Source organism: Mustela nigripes, chromosome 9 (genome assembly GCF_022355385.1).
Source record: "Mustela nigripes isolate SB6536 chromosome 9, MUSNIG.SB6536, whole genome shotgun sequence".
NCBI classification, from domain to species: domain Eukaryota; kingdom Metazoa; phylum Chordata; class Mammalia; order Carnivora; family Mustelidae; genus Mustela; species Mustela nigripes.
Genome location: NC_081565.1, coordinates 9647773 through 9660924, shown reverse-complemented (window position 1 = coordinate 9660924; position 13152 = coordinate 9647773). Strand labels below are relative to the sequence as shown.

Sequence of the window (13152 nt, the reverse complement as noted above, 5' to 3'; positions counted from 1 at the left end):
CACCACCCTAGATCCCACTCCAGACCACTAATGAGACATTTTGGAGAGGGAGATCCTGACATAGCAGAGGCTCAATCTCACAACCCTGAGATTAGGACCTGAGCCAAAACCAGGAGTCTAAGACACCTAACCAACTGCACCATCCAGGTTTTAAAATACACCTTTGTATCCTAAAGTTATGAACTGAGTCCCGGTGTGTAAAGTTAACATCTGTGATCCGTCACTCATACCAAGTCTTAGAATAGCAGCTGTAAAGCATTGGTGATAAAAAGCCACTAGAAAGTTTTAAAGGGGAAATTGGAAGTTTCAACTACATTCAAGACAACTCCACCCTTGGGCACTATAAAATGACCCTTGCCTAGGTAAGAATGTTTTCCTTTCCTGTCCCTTTTTAAAATTTCTGAAGATTTTATTTATTCAACAGGGAGGGAGAGTGCTTATGTGAAGGAGCAGAGGGAGGTGGAGAAGCAGACTCTGGTGGAGAGAGAGCCCGATCTGGGGTTTAATCCCAGGACCTCAGGATCATGACCTGAGGTGAAGGCAGAGCCCAACTGACTGAGCCACCCAGGCGCCCCTCTTTTTAAGATTTTTATATTGTGGGAGTGGGGGTAGGAGGGGTCGTCTGGGGAAGGGGCAGATGGGCAGGAAGAGCTCAAGCAGTGTGCTGAGCTCGGAGCTGAAAGGGGGCTCAACCTCGTGACCCTGAGATCATAGCCTGACCCAAAACCAAGAGTCGATTGCTTAGCTCACTGTACCACCCAGATGTCCCTCCCTACTGCCCTCCCTCTTTTTTTTAAAGATCTGAGAAAGAGGGAAGGGGAGAAGAGGGAGAAAAGGTGGAGACGCAGAGGGAGAGGGACAACCCAACCCCACAACACAGAAATCATGACCAGAGCAAAAGTTGAGTCAGACGCTCAACCGAGACACCCAGGCATCCCCCACCCCTTTCTTAAACTAGGTTAACGTTAGAAAAATTCCCTGAAAGATTTAAGACCCCAACCCCCCTCCACACAAGCGAGAATTTAACCTTGAAGCAACTGACTTAATTAGAAGCTTATCACAAAAATTAGACCAGTGTAAATAACAAACATTTATTGGTGTCACTTATGGTAGAAAAAGTTCCTACACCAGATGCGCATGACCCAATTGTTAAATAGAACATTTCCAAGGTGAACACACACCCTATCCCAGCTTTTTTACCCACGTTTTAAGATAGCCAATTCTTCCGTTCCCCCCACCCCAAGACATGTGAGCAACTGCTAATGAAAAGCAGTAAACAGCCACTTGGGCTATATCATTTTCAACTCCACTCCAAGGTGAAGATTCCAATTACATTCGAGACTTAAGTTCTCTCAATTTTCTTCTAACGAAAGTTCCTGAGTCCAGTATTTACAATATTTAAGCACTAGCAGAGCAATGTCTACAACTCATCCTTGTCTGCTGGTTCCTCATCACCAGTTGGGGGAGGGCCTGCACTTCCATAGAGTTTGCTGATAATTGGCTGAACAATTTCTTCTAGTTCCTTCTTTTTAGCTTTGAAATCTTCAATGTCAGCATCTTGGTGACTTTCTAGCCATTCAATCTTTTCCTCTACAGCTTTTTCCATGGTCTCCTTATCTTCAGAGGAGAGTTTACCTCCCAGCTTTTCTTTATCTCCAATCTGATTCTTTAGAGAATAGGCATAGCTTTCCAATTCATTTCTGGTGTCAATGCGCTCCTTGAGCTTTTTGTCTTCCTCGGCAAACTTCTCAGCATCATTAACCATCCTTTCAATTTCTTCAGGTGTCAGACGATTTTGGTCATTGGTAATTGTAATCTTGTTTTTGTTGCCTGTACCCTTGTCTTCGGCTGTCACTCGAAGAATGCCATTCACATCTATCTCAAAGGTAACTTCAATCTGTGGGACCCCACGGGGAGCAGGAGGAATTCCAGTCAGATCAAAAGTTCCCAGAAGGTGATTGTCTTTTGTAAGCGGTCGTTCACCTAGAAGATACACCAAAAAAACCCACAAAACTTGTTAGTTGTTACTGACAAACATTAGTGGATCTGGATCCTTATATTTCAGTCTGGTAGAGCCTACAGTGGCAAGGGCATGCTTATCAAGCTAGAAGTGGGTCAGTATTGATCTATAAGGAGTAGCAAGCAGGACTATTAAGTTACTACTAACTTTTAATTGAATTTCATCTACAGCATTATCAACATTTCTAGAAGCCAGTTCAGAAGTTATTTTTAAAGGCAAAGAGTGCCAGATAGCAAGGTAAGAACCAGATTTTGGGGCTGACTCTACCAAACTCAACACTAGTCATATTAGGGACCCTGTCTGAAAATAGCAAATATTTCTTTCTTTCTCATTTCAATAGAATATATTAAGAAAACATCCTTCTCAAAAACATACTATGTCATTCACAAATGTAGGATATTACCTTCATAGACCTTGATTGTAACAGTTGGTTGGTTATCAGAAGCTGTAGAAAAGATCTGAGACTTCTTGGTGGGCACCACGGTGTTCCTTGGAATCAGTTTGGTCATGACGCCTCCCACAGTTTCAATACCAAGTGTAAGGGGACATACATCAAGCAGTACCAGATCACCTGCAAAGGTAAAGTTAACCAAAGTTAAATTCCAATTCAAGAGTCACAAGAGCACTATCAAGCAGTCTCCCCTGGAACTGTGTAACTTTATCTTCTCCATCTTGCCATTTAGTGTGAGGTTCTAATGCAAAATCATTTTAGAAGCACTGAATTCAATATAGCTGCTAATGATCTTGAAACTGAGCCAAGTCTTGTCCTCACTCTACCCTTTACTAGCTGTGAGACCCTGTTGCTCATGTTCTATTACCTTGTAAAGCAAAAGTCAGTTACACTCTTCCTATCAAGCTATTGAAGTACCTATCAAGCTACTGAAGTGAAAGTACTGTGGAAGATGCTGTGACAGGGACATACCTGTATCTTGATCACCAGAAAGTACACCAGCCTGGACAGCAGCACCATATGCTACAGCCTCATCTGGGTTGATGCCACGGGATGGCTCCTTGCCATTGAAGAACTCTTTAACCAGTTGTTGAATCTTTGGGATTCGAGTAGAGCCACCAACAAGAACAATTTCATCAATATCAGACTTCTTTAAGTCAGAATCCTCCAGCACCTTCTGGACAGGCTTCATGGTAGAACGGAACAGGTCCTAGAATAGAGAACACAATTACTGTGATGATGCCTATTGTACCTAGATATTGTCTACATACCTAAATATAGTACCCTAAACACAAAGTCTAACTAGATCCCATTAGCAAAGCAAACAAACAAACAAAAAACACCAAAAACAAAACAAAACAAAAAAAACCCCAAGAACATACCATATTTAGCTCTTCAAATTTGGCCCGTGTCAGAGTCTCAGAGAAGTCTTCTCCTTCATAGAAAGACTCAATTTCAATTCTTGCTTGATGTTGAGAAGACAGGGCCCGTTTGGCCTTTTCTACCTCCCGCCGGAGTTTCTGCACAGCTCTGTTATCTTTTCTAACATCTTTGCCAGTCTTCTTTTTGTAGAGTTTGATAAAGTGTTCCATGACACGTTGGTCAAAGTCTTCTCCACCCAGATGAGTATCTCCGTTAGTAGCTACGACTTCGAAGACACCATTGTCAATGGTGAGAAGAGATACATCAAAAGTTCCACCACCCAGGTCAAACACCAGAATATTCTTCTCCCCTTCCCTCTTATCCAAGCCATAAGCAATAGCAGCTGCTGTACTGTTAAGAGAAAGAGAAAGAAAAAAAAGTTAAGTTTACATTCCCCTGATTTGGCAAATATGCCATGCTTTTGAATTAACACTCACGGCTCATTAATGATCCTCATGACATTCAATCCGGCAATAGTCCCAGCATCTTTGGTTGCCTGTCGTTGGGCATCATTGAAATAGGCTGGTACAGTAACAACTGCATGGGTAACCTTACAGAATAACAAAAGGTAAGTTAGTGTATTTTATCACATAGTTTACCTCATATAAGTTGCACTCAAAACATCACTTTAGGGGCGTCTGGATGGCTCAGTGGGTTAAGCCTCTGCCTTCGGCTCAGGTCATAATCTAAGAGTCCTGGGATCGGGCCCCACATCAAGCATCTCTGCTCACCTGCTCCCCCCGCCTGCCCCTCTGCCTACTTGTGATCTCTTTCTGTCAAATAAATAAAATCTTAACAAAACAAAACCAAAGAACACCACTTTAGTTTCTAAGACAATTTGTTTGTTAGGTGTGTATAATAACATGTAATTTTATACCCACGGATTTGCAAGCATTACATGGTAATACATGAAAAGTCCTTAATACTTTGTTTGGCCCACAGTAAAACATGCAAGTTATTAAAACTGATATACATAGACATCATTCAGATTCAAAATTATTAAAACAACAAAGGCATCTACACAATAAATCAAGAATAGTAAAAACAGCATTACTTAACATCATTCTAGAAATATTTACCTTCTTTCCCAAGTAAGCCTCTGCAGTTTCCTTCATTTTGGTGAGAACCATGGCAGAAATTTCTTCAGGAGCAAATGTCTTTGTTTGCCCACCTCCAATATCCACTTGAATGTATGGTTTAGTCTTCTTCTCAACCACCTATTTTACAGAACGATTATTACTTCCAGGCACGGAAGCAAGAACACTGAAAACTTACAGAGGGCTGTCTGAGTCCCACTTCCTCCCCCATGGTTTGGTTTACTTTAGCCGACTGGAACCGCATACTGACTAGAACTAGGTTAAGGAGTATGGGTGCCCGAGGAAGACAAGCCTCCTCAATTTTAGTCAGGCTCATAATCCTAAACGATAGAGACAGGACAGTTAACGTGTGAAATGTCTTTGCCGGCCAAGCTTTCTTCTAGCAAGTTTTGTAACATGCCAAGATTACTCAATGAAAGTTATTACCAACACACTAGGTCTGTGCCCTTCCTGTGGTCTCCACCATTTTCCAGCAACTTCTTAATCCTTAAACACCCCGACCGCAGCCACCCACCTCCGTTCGGGTGAGGAAAGCCCCATCGCACCTTGAACGGCAGGAACTTGATGTCCTGCTGCACGGACGGGTCGTTCCACGTGCGGCCGATGAGCCGCTTGGCGTCGAAGACCGTGTTCTCAGGGTTGGAGGTGAGCTGGTTCTTGGCCGCGTCGCCGATCAGACGCTCCCCTTCCGGAGTGAAGGCCACATAAGACGGCGTGATGCGGTTGCCCTGATCGTTGGCGATGATCTCCACGCGGCCGTTCTTGAACACCCCGACGCTGGCAGAGAAAAATCACCAAGAACGCCAGGAATCAGCACCGTGATTCTCACAGGGGCCCAGGAGGCCACGCCCCATTCCCCCCTTTCCAGAAACCCCACTCACCAGGAGTAGGTGGTCCCCAGGTCGATCCCCACCACCGTGCCCACGTCCTCCTTCTTGTCCTCCTCCTCGGCCCGCGCCGCGCCGAGCAGCAGCAGCACCGCAGCCACCAGGGACAGCTTCATCTTGCCGGCGCCGTAGGCCAGTCGGTCGGCAGGCTGGCAGGACGTCACAGGCAATCCAGCCACAGGCCACAGCACCCGAGCGCACCGAGGTTACTGATCTGAAGGTACAGGGCCCGGGGTCAGCAGGCAAAGCAGACAAGGCGAAGGGCAGGTCCGGAAAGACAGGCCGCGGCGCTTACCTCTCAGACTCACAAAAATCCCCCAAGTTGATGAGCCTGTGATGTCTCAGCCAGCGTCGACCGCGCCGTCGCCGAGGCCGCTTATATACCCTCCCCCCTAGCCCCGTCGTGGAGGCCACCGATTGGCGAAGGCCCTGCTCGTTGGAGGACGCTGATTGGTCCAGGCCACCAAGCTGGCCGCCGCCGATTCGAAGCGGCCTCCTCCGCAACAGACGTCACCGCTACGCCCCCCCGGCGGACTCATTGGCTGCTGGCCGCACCCGACAGCCACCAATGGGAGGCAACATCCGCTCCAGGCGCAGGCCTCACTGGTTCAGCAGCTGCCTGTCCCTCATGCGACCTCTCACCCGGAGGCCGTTTCCGCAGGTAACGGCAGAAGTCCCGCCTTCCACGCTGGGCCCCGGGGGGCCGAGGCTAGTGAGCCCTGCGTGATTCCCTCGAGGCGGTGGAATTTGGGTCTTTTGCTTCTCGTTCTCCCCTGTCTGCTTGTCCCTCCTCCGTCCTTCATCTTGGGGCGGGAAGCGGCTCTTGCTTTTCCCAGCTTCCAGCCCGTCCCAGGCAGGCAGGTCTCAGCGTAGATGCTGTGATCACCTCAGAAGAAATTTCTTTGCCCTTTATAGCCGCTACGGTTCTGGGGTGTCCGAGCCTCAGGGCTTTTTGTCGTTCTCCAGCCCGCAGCCCTCGAGCTGGGTCCTGGCCGGAGCACCGCTCGGCCGCAGATCGTGGCTGCTAGCCATTCTGTCGGCCCTGCTCTCCCTAGCCACCTATCTTTATTTATACCGGGCTGCTCCACATTACCCTACCCCACGGTAAGTCACAGGCCTGGCCAAAGTAACTGCCTCCTCGCCCCGAGTCCCCACCCCGGTGTGGCAGCCCTCTCCTGAAGAGCTTACTAATGCCATCGCTCCCACCGTGGGATGTATCATTTTTCTAGCTCTCCTTCTCTGCTCATCTTTTTTTTTTTTTTCTTCTTCTTTTTATTTTTTTCCTTTGTGGCCCCGGATTATCATTTGCAAGGTGTTCCCCGTCCTTTATTCTTGATACCTTTCTGACTTCACTCTTCCTGGAAAAGGTCAGAGTGTGCTTGAACCCATTTGATAGAGAAAGACTTTTCTGAGATCGCCTTTACTCTCGTAGAACAACCTGTAGCAAAAAATAATAGACGCTGCTATTTACTGTAGACTTACTGTGTGCCGCCCATTGTTTGGTTTCCTATGTTGTTCAGTCCTTACAGTTTAATACTTGCATTTCCCATTTTGCAGATGAGAAAATTGGGACTGAAATATTTAAAAAGTAGCTTAAAGTCATAGAGCTGGTGAGTGATGCACTTAGAGTGGATATCCAAGTCAGCTTGGCTTCATAGCCAATGCTCTCAGTTTTTTTTTTTTTTTTTTAATAGTTCATTCAACAGATCTTTTTGGAGGAACTGCTCCACTAATAGATACATATAATATAATACATTTAATATATACATATAATACATTTTCCACTAAATGTATTCTTGAGATTCATGGTATTCATCATACCTTGTCCAAATAGGACTGAAACATCTTACACAGGGTTTACTAAGATGTTCAGCTTAGGAGTCAGTACTCAAGAATTTTTCCTTTCTCCTTCACTGCTTCTCAAAGGTTATGCTGGTGACTCAGAATTGACTATTGAAGTTGCATCACCCATCTTACAACAGGGCTTGTAATACTGCCGTAATACTGACCCTCTGTAGATTGCATCAGTCCATTATTAAAATAGAAATTACCATCTAGCCACTTTACAGCTTCATATCATTTCAAACAAACTTTGTATATGTAACATCTATTTCCTTTAAAAGCAAAGCTCTCAGTTTCAGCCTTATCATTGATAGATGGAGTAATCTTTTGTAACTCTTTTTCCTAAGACTTAGATAAGTGATATCTGGCTAACTCCCAAGGGGAATGAGTATTTTGGTGGTTGTAATATCTTTTTAAAACCAAGTTTATTAGGGATATGTTACTGTATAACCCGAAGTGTGATATTTTATGGATTGAATAGAAAAATGCATAGGTAAATCTAGTTTCCTGAATAATAGTATTGGTGCCAAATTATCAGTACTTAACTAAGCACTAGACACTTTGCTAAACAAACACTTTATGTGCATTATCTTTCAATTTTTATGAAAGCATTTTTTTAAACCCTTATTTTAGAGCTAAGGAATGTGAAGAAGCCCCAAGAGGTGAAGAAACTTGCCCAGGAGATTACACAGCTTAAATAGAGAGCCAGGATTTGAGCCTTGGCAATTTGATTTTTAATTTCTGTGGTTTAGATGATCATCCTGAGCTTTGGGTTTATAAGATTTATATCTCATTTAGGGTATAGAGTAGTTAATAGTTTACAAGTATTTTGATGAGTGTATCCCATCAAAATCTACAATCTACAAAAATCTACAAATGTAGATTTTTATCCAGTAATTTAAACCAGCTCATTTGACTTAACGCTCTTATGGGTAAGAAAGTAGATTTCTATTTCCCATCTGATCTCAGCTAAACAGAGTTAAGATTGATCAGGATTGGATGTCATTTAGTTCTTAAATTTTCCTTTCTGAAAGGGAATTATAAGCATACAACAGGAAGGAAAAGGAAAAGACTTATGTAATTGACAAATTGAATGTTTAGACCCTGATAACTGAGAATTTTCCACATCCTCTGTTGGGGAGAATATTCAACTAAAAGATAAGGTACATGACCTGGGGGAACAAACCTACCAGAGCCTCAGTATTTGTATCTGTTGTATGTCAGGGATTTCTGTCCTGTTGGCTTTAGCATCTTGTTTCAAGGATCAGATAAGATACTGTGTATAAAAGTCTGTGGGAAGTTGTAGGGTAATAGGAATGCTATTAATCATGTGACTATACCATGAGAAGAAATTTTAGAAGCTCTTTAAGAAACCCATCTCTTGAGAATGAATTTTCAAGATTTCTTTCAATGGGAAATAATGTGTGGTAATTATGTTGAATCTGACATATTTTTGGAAATATTTTTTTAAGTGCTCTAATTACTTTCTTATATGGTTAGATAGATGTCTTTTTTATTAAGAGACTCAGCCCTTAGAACCCTGAACCTCCCTTTTCTTAGAGCATTTACTTCAAGAAAACTCTGATTGTAGGAGTGCCTGGCTGGCTCAGTCAGTAGAGCATGTAATTCTTGATCTTGGGGTTGTAATGTGAGATCTTGGAGTCCCACACTGGGTGTAGAGATTACTTTAAAAAAATAAAATCTAGGGGCGCCTGGGTGGCTCAATGGGTTAAGGCCTCTGCCTTTGGCTCGGGTCATGATCCCAGGGTCCTGGGATCGAGCCCCACGTCCGGCTCTCTGCTCAGCGGGGAGCCTGTTTCTCCCTCCCCATCTGCCTGCCTCTCTGTGCTATCTCTCTCTCTGTCAAATAAATAAATAAAATCTTAAAAAAAAAAAAAAAGAAAAGAAAAGAGAGACTGGGCCTTAACTTTATTAAACAAGTGAGGAGTAAAACAAAAATATCTTCCCGACACCTGAGCCAGGAACAATACTAGGTATAAATCATGTAGCTTTTTTGTGTGTATGTGTGCTTTTGAAAGTGCAATGTGTTATGCAATTAGTTTTCTTTGTTTTGACTTTTTTTTTTTAAAGGATTTTATTTATTTGACAGAAAAAGGGAGCACAAGCAGGTGGAGCTGCAGAGAGAGAGGGAGAAGCAGGCTCCCCACTGAGCAGAGAGCCCAACGAGGGGCTCTTAGGAACCCAGGATCATGATCTGAGCTGAAGGCAGATGCTTAATCAACTGAGCCACACAGGTGACCCTTGACTTTTTAAAAGAGAATTTTCTGGTTAATAGGGAACCCTCCTCACACACAAATGAGAAGCTGCAAATAGTGCATCTTCTTTACTCCCCCGGCTCCCCTGGTGGAAGACATTTAGGAAGGCATGCTGTGTCAGATAGTGTGATTGAGAGAAAAGCACATGAGGTTTGGAAGCATAAATACTAGTTATAGTTCTATCACCGAACGAGCTATGATTAGGGCAAGTCACTTAATCTCTCCGAGGCTCTGTTCAGTAGTGTGTAAAATGTATACAATTTTGCTTCCTCACAAAGGCTGTTATAAAGGTATTTTATTGTTTTTTAAAAAAATTTTTAATTTCTTTTTTTTTTTTTTTAAGATTTTTATTTGAGGGAAAGCAGGCCAAGCAGTGGGAGAGGCAGAGGGAGAAGCAGACTCCCCGGTGAGCAGGTAGCCCCATGTCGGGCTCCATCCCAGGACCCTGGGACCATGAACTGAGTGGAAGGCAGATGCTTAACAAACTGAGCCACCCAGGCACGCCTGTATTTGATTGACTGAAGCCTTTTCATTTTCCAGAGAAAATATCTTAATTTTTCTTCTGTTTTAAATTTTCTGTTGAAGTAAAATAAGCTACTAAGTATAAAGAGCTACCTCTATAGAACCTGAATGATATTTGAGTGACAGTATATATCCTAAATCTCTAAATTTTTAAAATAGGGGTATCTGCCTGGCTCAGAGGAGTGTGCAACTTCAAGCCCCATGTTAGCTGTAACGATTACTTAAATAAATAAATGCTTAAAAATAAATTAAAATAGGAAATATATGTATGTGGTACAAAATCCAAAGGGTACAATGTATAATAAGTCTGCCGGCCACCCTACCCCAGCCTTACTCCTCTACTGGTAAAGATAACCACCATCACCACTTTCCTGTGTAGCCTAGAGAGGTTTTATTCATATTCATATGCATTGTGTGTGTATGTGTGTGTGTGTGTGTATTCCTAATTTAAAAATAGTGATGGAGAATGCTACATACATGGTTGTTTTCATCCAGTTAAAGATTGTCACAAATCCACTGCCTTCTTTTTTTTTTTTAATGGCAATAGTAGCTACCCTTAATTGGATATTTACTATGTGCTGGATGTTTTACATATCTTAACTTTTTATTACAAATTGCAATGTGAATACAGAAAAGTACATGAAATGCATGTATACAGTTTAATGAATAGTCATTAATAATATTTGTTATTTAATAAGAATCTATAATTTTAAATATTATATGCTATAACATATATAATAACTGCTATAATTATATAATTATAAATATAAAATAATTTTATAATTTAATCAAGAAAATAAATCCCTAGGTATTCAATATCCAAATTAAGAGAAAGAATGTTGTCAGCACCAGAAGTCCTCACTTTTTCACCCCAGCTGATCCTAATTTCTCTTCCATAAAAAAGTTAACTTTTCTTTGTTGTTCCGGTCTTTAGAATTTTACCATTTATCATATTAGCTTCTGTCTTAATTACTATAGCTTGATAATCCAGTAGAACATGTCCTTCCACCTTAGGAGTGTCTTGCTTTTCTTGGTACTTGTATTTCCATATAAACTTTAGAATTAGCTTGTCAAGTTGGCAAAACAAACCTATTATATCTTGTTAAGTAAGAAAAGTAAGTTATTTAACAGTATGATAATACTATGCCATTATTTTAAAATATGCTTTACAAGGTCTTAAATCTCAATTTCTATATTCTAGAATTTTTTAAAAAATTGCATGAATTTAGTATTTAATATTTATTGGAAATGAATAATTTTGTTTTGAAATGATAAATTATGTTACTTCAAGATGATGAAATGTGGCTATTAAAATTATTGATACCTATGATTTTCAAAGAGTAAATTTTAAGTATGTTACTTTTTTGTCTACATTTTCTTGTTATTTAAAAAAAAATCCCTGTTTATCTATCAGGAATTTACTGAGCTTGAAAAACCTTTAAGAGCTAAAACTAAAAGTAATACAGAAGAGAACTGCTTTCAGTCCACGCACCAGCCAGCTCCGTTATGGCAACCCGAAGCCCCAGCATTGTGATTAGTGATGATGAACCAGGTTATGACCTAGATTTATTTTGTATACCTAATCATTACGCTCAGGATTTGGAAAAGGTGTTTATTCCTCATGGATTAATTATGGACAGGACGGAACGGCTTGCGCGAGATGTGATGAAGGAGATGGGAAGCCATCACATTGTAGCCCTCTGTGTGCTCAAGGGGGGTTATAAATTCTTTGCTGACCTGCTGGATTACATTAAAGCACTGAACAGAAATAGTGATAGATCCATTCCTATGACTGTAGACTTTATTAGACTGAAAAGCTACTGTAATGACCAGTCAACAAGGGACATAAAAGTAATTGGTGGAGATGATCTTTCAACTTTAACTGGAAAGAATGTCTTGATTGTTGAAGATATAATTGAAACAGGCAAAACAATGCAAACCTTGCTTTCCTTGGTCCAGCAGTATAATCCAAAGATGGTCAAGGTTGCAAGTTTGCTGGTGAAAAGGACTCCTCACAGTATTGGATACAGACCAGACTTTGTTGGATTTGAAATTCCAGACAAGTTTGTTGTAGGATATGCCCTTGACTATAATGAATATTTCCGGGATTTGAATCATGTTTGTGTCATTAGTGAAAGTGGAAAAGCAAAATACAAAGCCCAAGATGAGAGTTCTGGAAACATTTAGAGTCCCATTTAAATCAATAGTAAAATGGTTAAATGTTCTAGTTCTGTGGCCAGCTGCTTAGAGGGGCTTCTTGCATGTATCTTCTGAGAATTTTATCTGTTTGGTATGTTTGTTAGAAATGTCTTTTGCTGCATTCCTAAAGTCTTTATTTGCATTATGAACCTCTAGAGTATCAGTTCTGTTTGGGTGGATTGTTTAACTTATGAATGAAAAATCTCTTCAACCACACCACTGTTGGATGAAAGTATTGAAATTGTATTTGTAGGAAACATTTAAAGAGAAGATTCATTTTTAATTGGCATTTTAATTTTTATGTATTCAGGAAAAAAACAGAAGTGATTGAATATTGTTGATTATGCCACTGTGTTTAAAGAAGCAGTCAGTTTTTGTATCAATGACAGCATTTAAGAGGTATTGTTTTCTTGGATAAAACCATGTGTCCTGGAATTATTTTAGTGTTTCAGTAGTATTAACTGTATTTTTCTGCTTGTTCAGATTATTTCTGGTGAATCTTTGTCAACAGTTTATTTTATTTTTATTTTTATTATTATTATTATTTTTTAAAGATTTTATTTATTTATTTGACAGAGATCACAAGTAGGCAGAGAGAGGCAGGCAGAGAGAGAGGAGGAAACGGGCTCCTTGCTGAGCAGAGAGCCCGATGCAGGACTCGATCCCAGGACCCTGAGATCATGACCTGAGCCGAAGGCAGCGGCTTAACCCACTGAACCATCCAGGCGCCCCTCAACAGTTTATTTTAAATACAAATCAATAAATTCCAAAATACCTAAAACAATAAAAGTAATACGAGAGAACATCAAAGGTCAGTGAAAGATAAGTTTAAGATACATTACTTTGGGGTGCCTGGGTGGCTCAGTTGCTAAAGGGTCTGCCTTCAGCTCAGTTCATGATCTCGGGGTCCTGGGATTGAGTCCCCTGTTGGGCTCTC

The 13152-nt window shown here is 41.4% G+C and overlaps 2 protein-coding genes across 5 annotated transcripts; one reads left to right on the top strand and one right to left on the bottom strand.

Moving 5' to 3' along the window:
* Positions 1–1077: 1077 nt before the first annotated feature.
* On the bottom strand, positions 1078–5762 carry HSPA5 (heat shock protein family A (Hsp70) member 5). 2 transcript variants are annotated; one of them, XM_059410813.1, is made up of 9 exons: positions 5672–5762; positions 5371–5590; positions 5035–5266; positions 4472–4609; positions 3830–3942; positions 3353–3743; positions 2943–3180; positions 2424–2591; positions 1078–1983 (listed from the first exon to the last, which is right to left on the bottom strand). In XM_059410813.1, exons 2-9 carry the CDS (start codon positions 5490–5492, stop codon positions 1421–1423), a joined length of 1965 nt encoding a protein of 654 aa, XP_059266796.1. In that variant the 5' UTR covers positions 5493–5590; positions 5672–5762; the 3' UTR covers positions 1078–1420. The 2 variants fall into 2 exon arrangements, with proteins under 2 accessions (XP_059266796.1, XP_059266797.1); XM_059410814.1 differs by having other exon boundaries at positions 5371–5693.
* Positions 5763–5859: 97 nt separating this feature from the next.
* On the top strand, positions 5860–12642 carry LOC132024421 (hypoxanthine-guanine phosphoribosyltransferase-like). 3 transcript variants are annotated; one of them, XM_059410816.1, is made up of 3 exons: positions 6049–6480; positions 9329–9473; positions 11431–12642. In XM_059410816.1, the coding sequence occupies exon 3, from the start codon at positions 11523–11525 to the stop codon at positions 12201–12203; it is 681 nt and encodes a 226-aa protein (XP_059266799.1). In that variant the 5' UTR covers positions 6049–6480; positions 9329–9473; positions 11431–11522; the 3' UTR covers positions 12204–12642. The 3 variants fall into 3 exon arrangements, with proteins under 3 accessions (XP_059266800.1, XP_059266799.1, XP_059266798.1); XM_059410817.1 differs by lacking the exons at positions 6049–6480; positions 9329–9473 and adding an exon at positions 5860–6037; XM_059410815.1 differs by lacking the exon at positions 9329–9473.
* The last annotated feature ends 510 nt before the right edge of the window (positions 12643–13152 follow it).